General features: G+C 40.9%; 1 protein-coding gene across 9 annotated transcripts in view; it reads right to left on the reverse strand.

The window, feature by feature from the left end:
• Positions 1–16895, reverse strand: part of BPTF (bromodomain PHD finger transcription factor) — a 150489-nt gene that overhangs the window by 109382 nt on the left and 24212 nt on the right. For all 9 annotated transcript variants that reach the window (XM_030296332.1, XM_030296331.1, XM_030296330.1 and 6 more), the window contains exon 2: positions 118–940. In XM_030296332.1, the coding sequence (XP_030152192.1) occupies positions 118–940 (823 nt within the window). The remainder of the gene's footprint in view (positions 1–117; positions 941–16895) is intronic.

Genomic DNA, 16895 nt, shown 5'->3' on the forward strand with positions numbered 1-16895 from the left:
CTCGTTATTCGATCACAAAGGTTTATATTCCATCAGCGGCCAAGCTCGGTTTTCTCAGTCAGGAAGGAAACTGGCTCGATTTTAAACACACACAAAAATTAAGACCGTCACACTTACATTATGAGTCTCCGGTTTAGGAACCAGTATTTCCTTCGACTTCGGTCATAGCCAATAGGTTCGTGTCGAATGTACGGTTTGTTTTTTTGGATTTCGGCGACACAGTCGGTCACACCAGGCACCTTATGCGCTACGCAGACTTCACACTGCCACTCGTCCTCCGGCACCTCCTCGAGAGGCGGCTTCACACATTCCAAATGGTACACAGCCGAGCATGTCTCGCAGCAAAGCAAATCCCCAAGTTTGTGGCAAACCCGACAGTGGTCGTCATACTGGATCACCCCTTCAGACATCAACTCCTCCCGCGCAATATTGGTGGTAAGAAACTGATCGACTAAGAACTGCAGAACTTTGATCTTGTTCTCTACTGGTCCATAGGGATAGTCCTCTGCTTCTTGGTAAGGAAGAACGTGATGGTACTCCTTATCGCTCTCACAGTACACCCGCAGCACCTCCGGCCACGTCATCCCGTCGATGAAATAGAGCGTGGAATTAACGCTGTCTTTCAGATCAGCAGGTCCGAAGGTAGTATTTGAAGTGTCCTCTTCGCGCAAAACCGCTTTCAAGAGCACGACGTGCATTTCCGCCATAAGCGTGCACTGCTCCTGACTCACCAAAGCCGCGCAGAAGTCCTCAAAGCGAAAAGGAGACAACCTTAAAACGGTGCCAAAGTTCCGCAGTACCTCATAAATGGCAATGACATTCATTATATGCTCATTAGGCACCATTAAATCCTCAGAGGACTTGGGAAATTCAAGGGGCGGGATGTCTTTTTCTTCCAATATCGGAGAACGAGGCCGATGTACTCTCGGTTTTCGCCTACCTGCAAATAAAGAAATGGCATAATTACAAATCAATCCGTCATTTCTGCAAACTACGGTTTTCTAGCTTTTCCCTGTCTGGACATACACCTCAAAAAACAGATAAGCACACTCTGATTTTTCTAATAACTGTCAAGTTAAAACAGGATCAAGAAGCAATGATTCAGCTCTAGTTTTTAAGTCAAAAAACATCCGAACTCAAAGTTTTCCCATTGTATCACAAACTAGAAGTAAAAAAAAAAAAAAACAACAAATTTAATTGTAATCAGCTCTCAATTATCTAGAGGGGGTAAGTGGTTTCCAGGTAACTATGGTAAAAAGTAACAGTGCACTCAGTGAAAGATCTGTAAAGAACATAAATGAGAAAAAAACATCCCCATGTGAGGTAACAGGCACAAGAGAGCTCACACTGTGTCAGCTGAGATACAGAAACGGCTCTCGACAAACAGGAAGTTCTCTGGTATAGCACCCCTTCTCCTCTGCCAGAAATGCTTCCTGAGAGCCACGTATCGGAGAGTTCCACAGTGCAACACAAAGTTAGGGCCGAGACAGAAAGACAGAAGAAAGGAAGAAGTAAAAAAGAGAAGAAAAAAGGGAGGCTCACCTAGGAAACAGACACAGATTGTATGCATTTTTTAGCAGTGGGTTAAGCAACTGTAGGTACCTGTTATGAGATGTGATGTCCAGGAATATATATGTATATATATAAATGTATCAATATACAGCGCATTTGAGAGCTTAGTTTGTACCAAGCATATAGGAGCTCATCTAATTTTCTGAATGAATCTATGAGGGATTTTAATAAGTCCTACTGTATAATAAGAAAACTTGTTGAGGGGCACCTGGGAGGCTCTGTCGGTTGAGGGTCCGACTCTTCATTGAGGCTCAGGTCATGATCCCAGGGTCGTGGGATCGAGCCCCACACTGGGCTCCAAGCTGAGCATGAAGCCTACTTAAAATCTTCTCTCTCTCTCTCTCTCTCTCTCTCTCTCTCTCTGTCCCTCCCTCCCTTCACCCCTCTTCCCTGCTTGCACTTGTTCTAAAAATAAATTTTAAAAAGAAAACTTGTTGAAACAAGTGTCTCCTAAACAGCTGTGCCTATATTATTTTTTTTATTATTACTTCCAATGATGTTTACAGAATAGGAAAAGTATCTTTAAATATCAGAAATAATTTTAACAAGATAAGTTAACCTTAATTCACTGTTGTACAATTAGCTTCTATCAACCATGATTTGGGGCTACTGGTAACCTCTGAACTGCCTGCCCCCTCCCCCATTCCAGAGACCTCCTCACTTTGAGCTTAGTCTCATAATTAAAAGGGTGTAGGGTGTCAGGAGAAAAAAGCATGCTAAAGAATATAAAAGGTGAAGATATTTTAATTTATCCAATGCACACCCAATATTCATTCATTGAAAAGATTTTCCAAATAAAAATGTATCCATTACTTTCTGCAGAAAAAAGTCCAAAGGATCACCCTGGGCCCGACACTGTTGGTGAGCCTCCATCTCGGCAAACTTCACGAAAGTGATACCATCTACACAGATGCACTTTTCACAGATTCGATTAAATCCCAGAATCACCGTGATAATAAGCACCATGATGGGTAACCCAGCCCATTTTAGTGCCTCCTGGAAAATCTGGACTTCACCTGTATAAATATACATGAGAGAGAGGAGTAAAAGGGAAGGCTGAACCTAGAGGGATTCCCTCAAATAAGAGAAGAAACAAGTCCGCAAACAAGACAAAACTGCTTACAGACCCAGTCTCTGCATTCCCTCAGCTGTTTATGCAAAACACTGTCAAAGAGCATCCTCCAAGTAAAGAATTCCAGAAGGAAGGCTGGAAAGCAGTTCTGGGACCAGAATGTGGAGTCTTTAGGAGTCTGTAGAGTACTTTATTCTGGCAGTGATGAGGGTTACCAGGTTTTTTAAGCAGGGCAGGGACAAGGGTACACTGTTCCAGAAAGACTTCTCTGGCTTCACTGAACAGAAGGAACAGGACAAGGAGGAAGAGACCAGAGACAGGGCATAGTCTGCAATTAAGCAGAAGATAAAGACCTGGATTCAGAGTCTGGCTGTGAGAATAACAACAAAAAGATGGGTCCAAGTGACTTATGGAGAAAGAAACCAACTGGTGTGGAATATACCACCACCTTGAGATTTAACTCTGTATTTACCATTACGTTCAAAAGCTTATTCTAATCTCCCCAGGCTCTTCTGAATTCATGTAGTCTTCTGTGAACCATGTTACCTCATATTATATTACCTTTTCATGGTATCTACTCCATCTCCCCAGCTGAACACTCAACTCTTTTTTTTTCTTTTAAGTTTATTTATTTTTGAGAGAGGGAGAGTAAGAGTGCACAGGCCGGGGAGGGGCAGAGAGAGAAAGGAAGACAACAATCCGAAACAGGCTCTTGGCTCGGAGCTGTCAGCACAGAGTCCGACGTGGGGCTCAAACCCACCAACCGTGAGATGATCTAAATCGATGTCGGGCGCTTAACCTACCGAGCCGCCCAGAATTTGGCATATTTCTTTCATTAGCAGTATTTTCCCAGCATCATTCCCTTTTGAGAATTTCCCTTCCCCACGCCGTGATTGTGATGGGGCCCCAGTCACAGTATGGCATGGAGATATGACCCAGGGCAGGCCAGCAAGACTCTCCTTGGGATTTTATATTCAGATGAGAAGTGCTCTGAAGCCCTTTCTCTGCATGAATGAGGCCAGAGCTGTCCATGGCTAAGTCATCTCTACTTCCCTCATGGAAGAAGGGAGTAAAGATGATGGACAAAAGCAGAAGCGACATGTAAGTACTAACAATTCTTGAGTCCTTGGTGGAACCTATCCTTCGGATTTCCCAGTTACGGAAACCAAAACCATTTCCCTCGTGCGTAAGTGAACATGTTTGTCTTCGGTCACTTGCAAATGAGAATACTTAAAAAAAGTAACTGACACTGTATATACAGCAGGCTTTTTATAATGAGAAACACAATAAATTACTGAAGACTATCAATGAAAGCAGTTAATGTTAAAAAAAAACAAACTGCTGATAGGAATCTGTTTTAAAGCGGTAACAGAAGTATTATCTAAATTAATTTAATGTCTAATTTTAAAGCATCAGCTTTCATACATTCTGAAAGACTTTGGATAACCATTGCATAGATCTGAATTTTAACGGATTATATAACTTCATATTATTAATCAGCTAAAGTTGGGGCACCTGGGTGGCTCCGTAGGTTAATGTCCAATCCTTGTTTTCGGCTCAGGTCATGATACCAGGGTTGTGGGATGAAGCCCCACATCGGGCTCCCGGCTGAGTGTGGAGGCTGAGTGTGGAGGCTGCTCGAGGTTCTCTCTCCCTCTGCCCCTCCCACAGGCTTGCCTTCCCTCCCTCCCTCCCCACTCTTCCTTTCTCTCTCAAACTTAAAAAAGATTCTCTGCCCCTCCCCCACTCTCTCGCTCTCTTTAAAAAAAAAAAAAGCTAAAGTCTGTTCATTTTCTGTTGGTTTTAGAAATAAAAGGAAAAAAGGCAAAAAAAAAAAAAAAAGGCCCATAAGTTCTACATTCTATACATCTAGCTGGAAACCACAAAAGAGCTTCTATTCAAATCATGACTATAGTCATGTACATAGTAAACAGGGTGAGCACTTTTGAAAGTTAACATTAAATATAGGTCAGTTTCCTCTGAAGCATTATTGGGAAAGTATAAATTATTTCAAATTTTAAAAGGCAATTTGGCAAAATCTATCTGAATGCATAACCCTTTGACCCAGCAATCCAACCTCCCAGAATCTATCCTACAGATATACACGTATGCATTTAAGTAAGTACAAAAAAGTCTAACGCAAGGGTTTATGAAAGTTGAAGTTTTGGGGGCGCCTGGGTGGCTCAGTAAGTTAAGCGACTGACTCTTGATTTTGGCTCCGGTTGTGACCACTGGGTCGTGGGATCTAGACCTGTACTGGGCTCTGCCCTGACAGTGTGGAGTCTGCTTGGGATACTCTCCCTCTCTCTGCTCCTCTGCCATTCACATTCTTTCTCTCTCAAAATAAATAAACTTTAAAAAAAAAATTTTTTAATTTTTAAAATTTTTTTTTTCTCAACGTTTATTTATTTTTGGGACAGAGAGAGACAGAGCATGAATGGGGGAGGGGCAGAGAGAGAGGGAGACACAGAATCGGAAACAGGCTCCAGGCTCTGAGCCATCAGCCCAGAGCCTGACGCGGGGCTCGAACTCACGGACCGCGAGATCGTGACCTGGCTGAAGTCGGACGCTTAACCGACTGCGCCACCCAGGCGCCCCAAAAAAAAATTTTTTAAGTTGAAGTTCTGTGGGTTTTGTTTTAGCCTGAATATACATCAATACCTAAATGAATTATGAATTATGATACACTTACACAATGGCAGTTGGAAAGAACAAAGTAAAATTCATATATGCTGAAATGAAAAAGACTTTTTTTTAATTTATTTTGAGACAGAGAGAGAATGAGTGGGGGAGGGACAGAGAGAGGCAACGAGAAAGAGAGAATCCCTAGCAGGCTCCACACCATCAACACAGAGCCCGACACAGGGCTCAATCCTATAAACTGAGATCATAATCTGAGTCCAAATCGAGTTGGACACTTAACCAACTGAGCCACCCAGGCGCCCCAAGAATCCTTAATATTTTTTAAGTTAATTAATTAATTTATTTATTTGAGAGAGAGAGAGAGAGAGCTCACACATGGGGGAGAGGGGGAGGGAGGGGGGGAGAGAGAGAGAGAGAGAGAAGAGAATCTTAAGCAGACTCCACACCCAGTGCAGAGCCCAATGTGGAGCTTGATCCCAAGACGCTGGGATTGTGACCTGAGCTGAAATCAAGAGTCAGATACTCAACCAACTGAGCTACCCAGGTGCCCCAAGAATCTTTTTAAAGTACTTGTTTCTAGGATTTCAAGCTGTACTACAAAGCTGTAATCATCAAGACAGTATGGTACTGGCACAAAAACAGTAACTCAGATCAATGGAACAGAACAGAGAACCCAGAAATGGACCCACAAATGTATGGCCAACTGATCTCTGAAAAAGCAGGAAAGAAGGTCCAATGGAATAAAGACAGTCTCTTCAGGAAGTGGTGCTGGGAAAACCAGCCAGCAACATGCAGAAAAATGAACCTGAACCACTTTCTTACACCATACACAAAAATAAACTCAAAATGGATGAAAGACCTAAATGTAAGACAGGAAGCCATCAGAATCCTCGAGGAGAAAGCAGGCAAAAACCTCTTTGATCTTGGCCACAGCAACTTCTTACTCAACATGTCTCCGGAGGCAAGGGTAACAAAGCAAAAATGAACTATTGGGACCTCATCAAAATAAAAAGCTTCTAAACAGCGATGGAAACAGACTGTAAAACTAAAAGGCAACCGACAGAATGGGAGAAGATATTTGCAAACAATGTATCAGATAAAGGGTTAGTACCCAAAATCTATAAAGAACTTATCAAACTCAACACCCGAAAAACAAATAATCCAGTGAAGAAATGGGCAAAAGACATGAATAGACACTCCTCCAAAGAAGACATCCAGATGGCCAACCGACACATGAAAAAATGCTCAACATCACTCATCATCAGGGAGATACAAATCAAAGCCACACTGAGATACCACCTCACACCTGTCAGAATGGCTAACATTAACAAGTCAGGCAACAACAGATGTTGGCGAGGATGCAGAGAAAGAGGATCTCTTTCGCACTGTTGGTGGGAATGCAAGCTGGTGCAGCCACTCTGGAAAACAGCATGGAGGTTCCTTAAAAAACTAAAAATAGAACTACCCTACGACCCAGCAATTGCACTACTAGGCATTTATCCACGGGATACAGGTGTGCTGTTTCAAAGGGACACATGGGGTCAGGTTCAAAGGGAACATAGGGGTCAATGTTCATAGCAGCACTATCAAAATAGCCAAAGTGTGGAAAGAGCCCAAATGTCCATCGATGGATGAATGGATAAAGAAGGTGTGGTATATATATACAATGGAGTATTACTCGGCAATCAAAAAGAATGAAATCTTGCCATTTGCACTATGTGGATGGAACTGGAGGGTATTATGCTAAGTGAAATTAGAGAAAGACAAATATCATATGACTTCACTCATATGAGGACTTTAAAAGACAAAACACATGAACATACAGGAAGGGAAACAAAACTAATATAAAACAGAGAGGGGGACAAAACATAAGAGACTCATAAATATGGAGAACAAACAGAGGGTTACTGGGGGGAGGGGAGGATGGGCTAAATGGGTAAGGGGCATTAAGAAATCTACTCCTGAAATCACTGTTGCATTATATGCTAATTTGGATGTAAATTTAAAAAAAATTAAATTAAAAAAAATTAAAAATAGAACTACTCTACAACCCAGCAATCGCACTACTAGGTATTTACCCAAGGGATACAGGTATGCTATTTTGAAGGGGCACATGCACCCCTATGTTTACAGCAGCACTATCAACAATAGCCAAAGTATGAGAAGAACCCAAATGTCCATTGATGGATGAATGGGCAAAGAAGATGTGGTATATATATACAATGGAGTATTACTCGGCAATCAAAAAGAATGAAATCTTGCCATTTGCAACTACGTGGACAGAACTAGAGGGTACTATGCTAAGTGAAATTAGTCAGAGAAAGACAAATATCATATGACTTCACTCATACGAGGATTTTTAGAAACAGAACAGATGAACACAAGGGAAGGGAAGCAAAAAGAATATAAAAACAGGGAGGGGGATGAAACATAAGAGACTCTTGGGGCACCTGGGTGGCTCAGTCAGTTAAGCATCCGACTTCGGCTCAGGTCACGATCTCATGGTTTGTGGTTCGAGCCCCACATCAGGCTCTGTGCTGAGAGCTCGGAGCCTGGAGCCTGCTTCGGATTCTGTGTCTCCTCTCTCTGCCCCTCCCCTGCTCATGCTCTGTCTCTGTCTCTCAATAATAAACGTTAAAAAAAAATAAGAAAATTAAAAAAGGAAACATAAGAGACTCTTAAATATGGAGAACAAACAGAGGATTACTGGAGGGGTTGTAGGAGGGGGATGGGCTAAATGGGCAAGGGCCATTAGGTACATTTAAGGAATGTACCCCTGAATTCACTGTTGTACAGTATGCTAACTAACTTGGATGTAAATTAAAAACATAAAATTAAATAAATAAATAAATAAATAAAGTTCTTGTTTCTGAGAGGGAGAACTGGGGGGGCAGGGGGAAAAAACTAATTTTTTTTTACTTTTTTATATTTTTTAATATCACATGCGTATATTTTTATTATGTTAATTTAAAAGAAAAATGTTAAACAGGTATCTGTGCACACATATGAAACATTAGTATTCAAATCAGTAAAATGACACTGGTACTAATGGCTTACTGATGGTATTGTAGGAACACAAATATAAGATCACTATGCCAAATTCAAAGATTCAGGTTTATAGAACTGAGCGCAGATTAGAATGTACAAAGAGAAAACTCAGAATTAAGCCACGTAAGCCCCTCAACTGTCAATCATCAGCATTAGCAAATCATTTCAACGGTTCATTAAAATGTATCTATCATATGCCACCAAGGATTACACTCATTACCATTTTCAACGCTATTCTAACATCTAGCAGATATATTAAATTTTCCTGTATTAAAAAAGACGGGGCGGGGCGCCTGGGTGGCACAGTCGGTTAAGCGTCCGACTTCAGCCAGATCACGATCTCGCGGTCCGTGAGTTCGAGCCCCACGTCGGGCTCTGGGCTGATGGCTCAGAGCCTGGAGCCTGTTTCCGATTCTGTGTCTCCCTCTCTCTCTGCCCCTCCCCCGTTCATGCTCTGTCTCTCTCTGTCCCAAAAAAAAAAAAAAAAAAAAAAAAAAGACGGGGGGGGGGGGGCGGGATTGACATCTGCCTCACTAGTTATCAGGACAAAGCAAACAAGACCACAGTGAAATATTGTGTCATACCCATCAATGGACACAGACTTAAAAATCCAACTAAGTAAAATCTGGGGGAGAAGGCAGTACAATGGGAACAGCAATCCACCATCAGCAGCACTACATACGGACACCCCCAGTTCTGAGAGTAGCTCAGTACCTAAGGTTAAGATGGTGCACATAACCCTCAGAGAACAGTCTGCAAACTCCATGTTCATGGCCCAAAGTAAAAAATAACATTTTACATCTCAATCCAGCACACAACACCAAAACAAAAGTCCTACAAAACGCTACTCTTAACCGTATGTCTTATAACCTCTTCTCTTCTGTCCTAACACCGTCTATTCTGTCAACTTTCAAAACATGCTGCTTGCAGTCCACAGTTTGCAAATCACTTCTCTAGGGAAACCTTCCTTGTGCATATGCAGAGTATTCAATTTGTTTAAAAGAGCAAATAAGTAGCGAATCAAACTAGAAACAACCAAAATGTTCACCAATAGGGGAAAGATTAAATTGTGGAACATACACTTGATAGGATTCCAGAGAGCAGTCTTGAGTAATTTAGGGCTACATATGTCAGCACGTATCAATCTTAAAAACAAAACACCATGGGACAAAAATGCTACAAAAGGATAAACAATTTGAAACCGTGCAGAACTGTTTTATCTGTTGCTTATGGGAAAATACACATGTACATACATAAACGTACATAAAGTAGTAAATAACCATAAGAATGTAATCTTCTTGGGCCGCCTAGGTGGCTCAGTTGGTTAAGCATCCGACTTCGGCTCAGGTCACGATCTCACGGTTCATGGCTTTGAGCCCCTGTCAGGCTCTGTGCCGACAGCTCAGAGCCTGGAGCCTGCTTCAGATTCTGTGTCTCCCCCTCTCTCTTCCCCTTCCCCGCTCACACTCTGTATCTCTCAAGAATAAATAATAAAACATTTAGGGGCGCCTGGGTGGCTCAGTCGGTTAGGCGTCCGACTTCGGCTCAGGTCACAATCTCACAGCTCGTAAGTTCGAGCCCCTTGTCGGGCTCTGTGCTGACAGCTGGGAGCCTGGAGCCTGCTTTGGATTCTGTGTCTCCCTCTCTCTCTGCCCCTCCCCCACTTGTGCTCAGGCTCTGTCTCTCAAAAATGAGTAAATGTAAAAAAAAAAAAAATTTTTTTTGAACATTTTTAAAAAAAGAATGCCTTCTTAAAGGCAGGGAGTTTTGTCTGTTGTTACCATGAATAGTGGCTAGCACACAGTAAGGTACATAATAAATATTTATTGAAACACTGTATAGTTTTTAAGTGCTAGCTCACACAATTGCACAAATGTCAGAAATGTGCTTTTACTCCTCACTATGTAAGTAAACAGGACTACAACTGGAACCCCTGGAACAGTGGTCTGCAAACTTTGTACAACAGAATCACCTGGAGAGCTGACTCTGGTTAAAAGAGTTGGATTTAATGGTTCTAGAATAGAGTCTCAGAATGTGCATTTCTAGTAATTCCCAGGTGCCGCTAACTGTGCTGGTCTGAGGCCCACGAGTTAAGAACCATTGCCCTACAACTCAGAAAGGCTATCCCTCTGAGATCAGACAATCAACAATACACATCAGATTAAATGCACTAATTTCAAAGAGTACCTTCAAACCATGCTACTCAAAATGAGACTGGCATCATCCAAGATGCCTGCAAAAAATTCAGCAGCTCAGGCCCCGCTCAAGAAGGGTCTCCTACAGAAGGATTTGCAGTTTCTCTAAATCTTCAGGCGATTCACATGCTCATTAAAGTTCGAGAAGCTGCCATGAAGCAGCCGTCGTAAAACTGGAGATGCAGCAAAGTCACATAGTAAGCTGTTAGAAGTCGAGTGTCAACATGCATCCCAAATTTACTGAACCCCAGGTTAAGCTCAGTAATCTGTATTTTTATCTTTCTCCCCAGATAACTCCATTGTGCAGCGAAGTTTGGAAACTACTGCTCTCCAGAAACCGGGTATCTCCCCTCTCAAACAGAACGTAAGGCTTTCATGGAAACTCACGCAAGAAAACTAAGGGGTTGTCTCAGGAGGCAAGACTGGAAGAGGACTGATTTACAAGACAGCTGAAGCCTAATCAAAGACTACAAAGCCTACAAAAAAGAAAATGCCAAGGATGGAAAGTGGTCTGCATGAATTCTGGGGGGAAAAAGAGAACCAAAGAGGAAGAATTTGTCAATGAATTTCCAGCATAGTCTAGGTTAAGGGAGAGAATTTCGTGCCTGAAAAACAAAGATTCTGGCCCATCTGAAATGTTACTACTTTAACAGAAGAAATGTGTTACTATGTATAGATACTTTAAAAAAAAATGACCAGACTTGCAAAACTTTCCACTCTTTTATATTTCATAATAAAAGTCTAACTGAACCTGATAGGGTGTTGTAGGGATGCTCTTTTTTGAACGCTTTGGAAGAACTGGTCAACAGTTCTCACCAAGTGTTAACTTTTGGTCGGGGGCCCTTTTCTACATATCTGGGTTTTTAAAATATGCACTGTGGGCACAATCTGCACTTGTTTGGTTAATTTCTTGCTCTTTTTTTAAAGATGTTATTTTTTTAATGTTTATTTATTTGAGAGAGAGAGAATGAGAGAGAGAGAGAGAGAATGTGTGCGTAAGTGGGAAAGTCAGAGAGAGTGAGATAGAATCCCAACCAGGCTGAGCACAGAGCCCAACGCGGGGCCCGAACCCACGAACCGTGAGATCATGACCTGAGCCAAAACCAAGAGTCTGATGCTAACCAACTGAGACGCCCAGGAGCCCCCAAGATTTTATTTTTAAGCAATCGTTACACCCAACATGGGGCTTGAACTTACAACCCTGAGATCAAGAGACACACACACACTCCAACTAAGCCAGAGAGGCACCCCTAATTTTTTAATTAAAGGGGGGGGAAAACCCTTCTCTTTACACTTTAAACAGAAAATGCCTTAATTTGCTAAAGTTGTGAGAAATCCCAGACCTTTTGCAAGGCCCTGATCAAATGTCACCTCTTCTGTTCTCTCCTGTGCCTCCGAGAACAGTGCTTCCCTGGCACTTTGTACAGCTCTCCATTACAGTTTTGAGTACATTTATACTACAGGCAATCACTCATGTGCCCCCAGCTCATTTGTTGACTTTTTTAGAGCACAAATCATGTCTGGCTTACTGCAGTAACTAAAAAGTGGTTGTTCAGTGACACCCAGAAGCAACACTACTTATACAAGGTGGAGGTCCAGTGGCGAAGTCATGCCAGGATTAAAACCCTGATGCCACTATAGATTTTTCAAAATTTAGCTTATAAGTTTTTACTGAATTAATTCTATCTAGAAAATTGTCTGAAAGTGTTCAGACTTCTAGACCCCATAACTCTCTATATAATTTGTGTTTCTAGAGGGAAAAAATGTAATATTGTCTCCCTATTTCTCATCAGTATCTGAGAGAAAAATAGTATTAGTATAGGGGGTGAAGAAAGATCATTTTTATCAGAATACTCTAGATCTAACAAAATTTAATTACTTAATCTACTGTTACACATACATAAACTATGGATGGCATAACAAAATATCACCTATGATACCTTTACTAGTCATTTTTTAAAAATTATGAAAATGATTTGTCATAAGTAAAAAGGATTCCTCCTTTCATCTTTCCCATTCTGGCTCAGTCCATAGAGCATGCAACTCTCCATCTCGAGGTCATCAGTTCAAACAAGCCCCACGCTGGGCATAGAGCATACTTTAAAAAGTGTGTTGGGGGGGATGCTGGGGGGCACCTGGGTGGCACTGTAACTTAAGCATCAGACTTCCGCTCAGGTCACGATCTCACAGTTCGTGAGTTCGAGCCCTACGTGGGGCTCTCTGCTGTTAACACGGAGCCTGCTTAGGATCCTCTGTCCACCCCCCTCTCTCTGCCCCTCCTCCGCTTGCACTCTCTCTCTCAAAAAATAAATTAAAAAACCTAAAAAAAAAAAAAAGTGTGGTGGGGAGAGGAGAGGCACCTGAATGGCTCAGTGGATGGAGCATGTGACTCTTGATCTCAGGGCTGTAAGTTCAAGCCCCACATTGGGCACAGAGATTACTTAATAATAATAAAAAAAAAAAATTAAAGAAAACGGTACAGAAAATTTGTTCTAAAGTTCCTTATTTTTAATTATTTCAATTACTTGTTTTAATTTTTTCAATATATAGAGCTAACAGGAAGTATGTTACAGCCTGAATACAGAATAAGATTAAATAAAAAATATTAACTGTAAAAACTGACAAAACTTGTAGTTTTGAAAACATCAACTGAAACAAAAACATCAACTGAAAAAAATGAAAAAACGTCAACTGAAAGAAAACATCAACTGAAAAAAAAAAAAAAAACAAGAAAACATCAACTGATACCTGGGATACAAATTACTATAACAATTCACCTATTTTTACCTTGCCTTTCTGAAAACATCTAACACCTCTGGGCACATCATTCTTCAACTTCCTGCTGCTACCTACAATTCAATTTCCTTGACCAGTTGTTCTTCCGTCATACACTGCTTTTCCATGTGGGCTCTCCCCAAAACGTAGTCCTCACCACATTCTCTGACTTTCCCTCAATTATCAGTGGACTCGATTATCACCAAAATACCAATGACTTCTAAATGGATTTCTCTACCCAGACCTCTCTTCTAAACCCCAGATACATTATTTCTAACTGCCTATTCGCTATTTTCAACAGGATGTCCCAGGTAAACTTCTGTGGTAGGAAATGAAAACGAAATGAAGTTACAAAAGTTTAATTCAAAACAAAACTTTAAAACCCCTAAATGGAACAGATATTTTATAATGATAAAGGATGCAGTCCACAATGAAGATATAAAAATCATAAACCTCCATAAAACATAAATGTGGGGCACCTGGTTGGCTCAGTCGGTTAACCGTCCAACTCTTGCTTTCAGCTCAGGTCATGATCTCACAGTTTATGAGTTTGAGTCCTGTGTCATGCTCAGCATGGAGCCTGCTTGGGATTTTCTCTCTCTGTCTCTCTCTCTCTCTCTCTCTCTCACTCTCACTCTCACTCTCACTCTCACTCTGTCCCTACCCCGTCTGCATGTGCTTTCACATGCATGATCTCTCTGTCTCAAAATAAATAAATAAACTTTAAAATAATAAAATAAAAAATCTGAAAAAAAGTTGCTGCATGAATTAATAAACCAAATAAATTGGCATCAAACTGTATAAAGCAAAAATGTAAGAAATCTAAGAAGAAATGGACAGAAACAGAATTACAGCAGACTTACGACACTTCTTTCTGTCCTTAACATATCTAGTAGACTGAATCAATAGTTACATGGAATGCTGGTTACAAATTCAAATGTGTACAAAGAGGAAGTACAAGGAAAGTAAGAGGACAGAGGTATCTACAGGGTCCATTTAAACTGGAATTAACTTGGATGCCTGGGTGGCTCTGTCGGTTAAGCATCCAACTCGTTTGACTCTTGATTTCGGCTCAGGTCGTGATCTCTGTTTGTGGGACAGAGCCCCAAACTGGGCTCCGTGCTGACAGTGGAGAGAGCCTGCTTGGGATTCTCTGTCTCCCTCTCTTTCTGCCCCTCATGCTCACTCTCTCTTTCTCTCGCTCTCAAAAATAAATAAATAAAAATTAAAAATTAAAAGAACGCTAATAAAGTGTAAAACCTGGGTGAAGGAATGTTAGAGAATTAGGTACTAATCACCAAAACTAAATCAAAACTAAGAAAACAAACCAGTTAATGATGAGAAATTACATGATCGTCTCAAAAGAAGCTAGGAAAATATTTCAGAAACTACAATAGCTACATCTAACAAAAAAAAAAAAAACATAAAGCAAACAAAAATAGGTGAATATACTCACCACAATTAAAGATCTCAAACCACCAGCCAGCATAGCAATTAACAGTAATATATTGGCATCAGTCCATTAAATATGAAAAGCACAAAGATGCCCAGCATGACAACACTGTTTTGGAAGTAGTAGGCAATACAATTTGAAAAAGAAGAAAAGGAGACATAAACATAAGAAAAGATTGGGGGTTTTAGGATTTTTTTTTTTTAATATTTTTCACTTCATGAGTCCACAGCGGAAAATTCAAAAGTGGGAAATTCATTTAAATATATCACAACTCATTAGCTAATCCTCAGTTTCTTGTACAGCAATCATCCACCATTTCTTGTATAGATTTAAATTGCATTTAAGCTAATAACTGCAACACTAACAAAAGCCTTATAGGGGCGCCTGGGTGGCTCAGTCGGTTAGGCGTCTGACTTCAGCTCAGGTCATGATCTCGCAGCTTGTGAGTTCGAGCCCCGCGTCGGGCTCTGGGCTGACGGCTCAGAGCCTGGAGCCTACTTCAGATTCTGTGTCTCCCCCTCTATCTGCCCCGTCCCTGCTCATGCTCTGTGTCTCTCTGTCTCTTGATAGTAAATAAATGTTAAAAAAAAAAAAAAGAAAGAAAAGCCTTGTAATGTACAGTATAGATAAAATAACATGAGTTTACAGTATTAGAATGTTCACTTACCAATACTATCATTTCTTTTTGTCAGTCTTGTAAATTTCTAGTTAATGTTTGTATACCTTGCATTTTCCATATTTCATTTCAAAATTATCACTAAGAAACTAATAATTCAGGGGCACCTGGGTGGCTCAGTCAGTTGAGCGACCGACTTCAGCTCAGGTCATGATCTCACGGTTCGTGGGTTCAAGCCCCACATCGGGCTCTGTGCTGACAGCTCAGAGCCTGGAGCCTGCTTCTGGTTCTGTGTCTCCCTCTCTCTCTGCCTCTCCCCCACTCATGCTCTGTCTGTCTCTGTCTCAGAAATAAATAAACATTAAAAAATTTTTTTAAAAAAAGAAATAATTCATATGGATATGTGTATATGTGTGTGTGTGTGTGTAACTAATTACTATGTAAATGTACTAGAATTTGAAACTCATTGATTGATGTAATTTGATCTGTGTCAAAGATGCTGTAAAAAATAGGATCATTCCTCATTTCTCCCTCTCGATATTTTTATTTTATTTATTTTTTTCTAAATTTATATCCAAGGTAGTTAGCATATAGTGCAACAATGATTTCAGGGGTAGATTCCTTAATGCCCCTTACCCATTTAGCCCTTCCCCCCTCCCACAACCCTTCCAGTAACCCTCTGTTTGTTCTCCATATTTGAGAGTCTCCTATGTTTCATCCCCCTCCCTGTTTTTACATTCTTTTTGCTTCCCTTCCCTTGTATTCATCTGTTCTGTGTCTTAAAGTCCTCATATGAGGAAGTCATTTGATATCTGTCTTTCTCTGACTGATTAATTTCGCTTAGCATAATACCCTCTAGTTCCATCCACGTAGTTGCAAATGACAAGATTTCATTCTTTTTGATTGCCGAGTAATACTCCATTGTATATATACACCACATCTTCTTTACCCCATTCATCCATCGATGGGCTCCTTCCATACTTTGGCTATTTTAATAGTGCTGCTACAAACACTGGGGTGCATGTGTCCCTTCAAAACAGCATACCTGTATCCCTTGGATAACAGATGCTTAACCCAGTAGTGCAATTGCTGGGTCACAGGGTAGTTCTATTTTTAATCTTTTGAGGAACCTCCATACTGTTTTCCAGAGTGGCTGCACCAGTTTGCATTCCCACCAGCAGTGCTAAAGAGATGCTCTTTCTCTGCATCCTCACCAACATCTTTTGTTGCCTGAGCTGTTAATGTTAGCCACCTGACAGGTGTGAGGTGGTTATCTCGTTATGGTTTTGATTATTTCTCTGATGATGAGTGGTGTTGAGCATTTTTTTGGATTACTTGTGTTTTGGGTGTTGAGTTTGATACGTTCTTTATAGATTTTGGCTATATGTTGTTTGCAAATATCTTCCCCCATTCCGTCGGTTGCCTTTTAGTTTTGCTGATTGTTTCCTTCGCTGTGCAGAAGCTTATTTTGATGAGGTCCCAACAGTTCATTTTTGCTTTGTTTCCCTTGCCTCCGGAGAC

This window comes from Lynx canadensis, chromosome E1 (genome assembly GCF_007474595.2).
Source record: "Lynx canadensis isolate LIC74 chromosome E1, mLynCan4.pri.v2, whole genome shotgun sequence".
NCBI lineage: Eukaryota > Metazoa > Chordata > Mammalia > Carnivora > Felidae > Lynx > Lynx canadensis.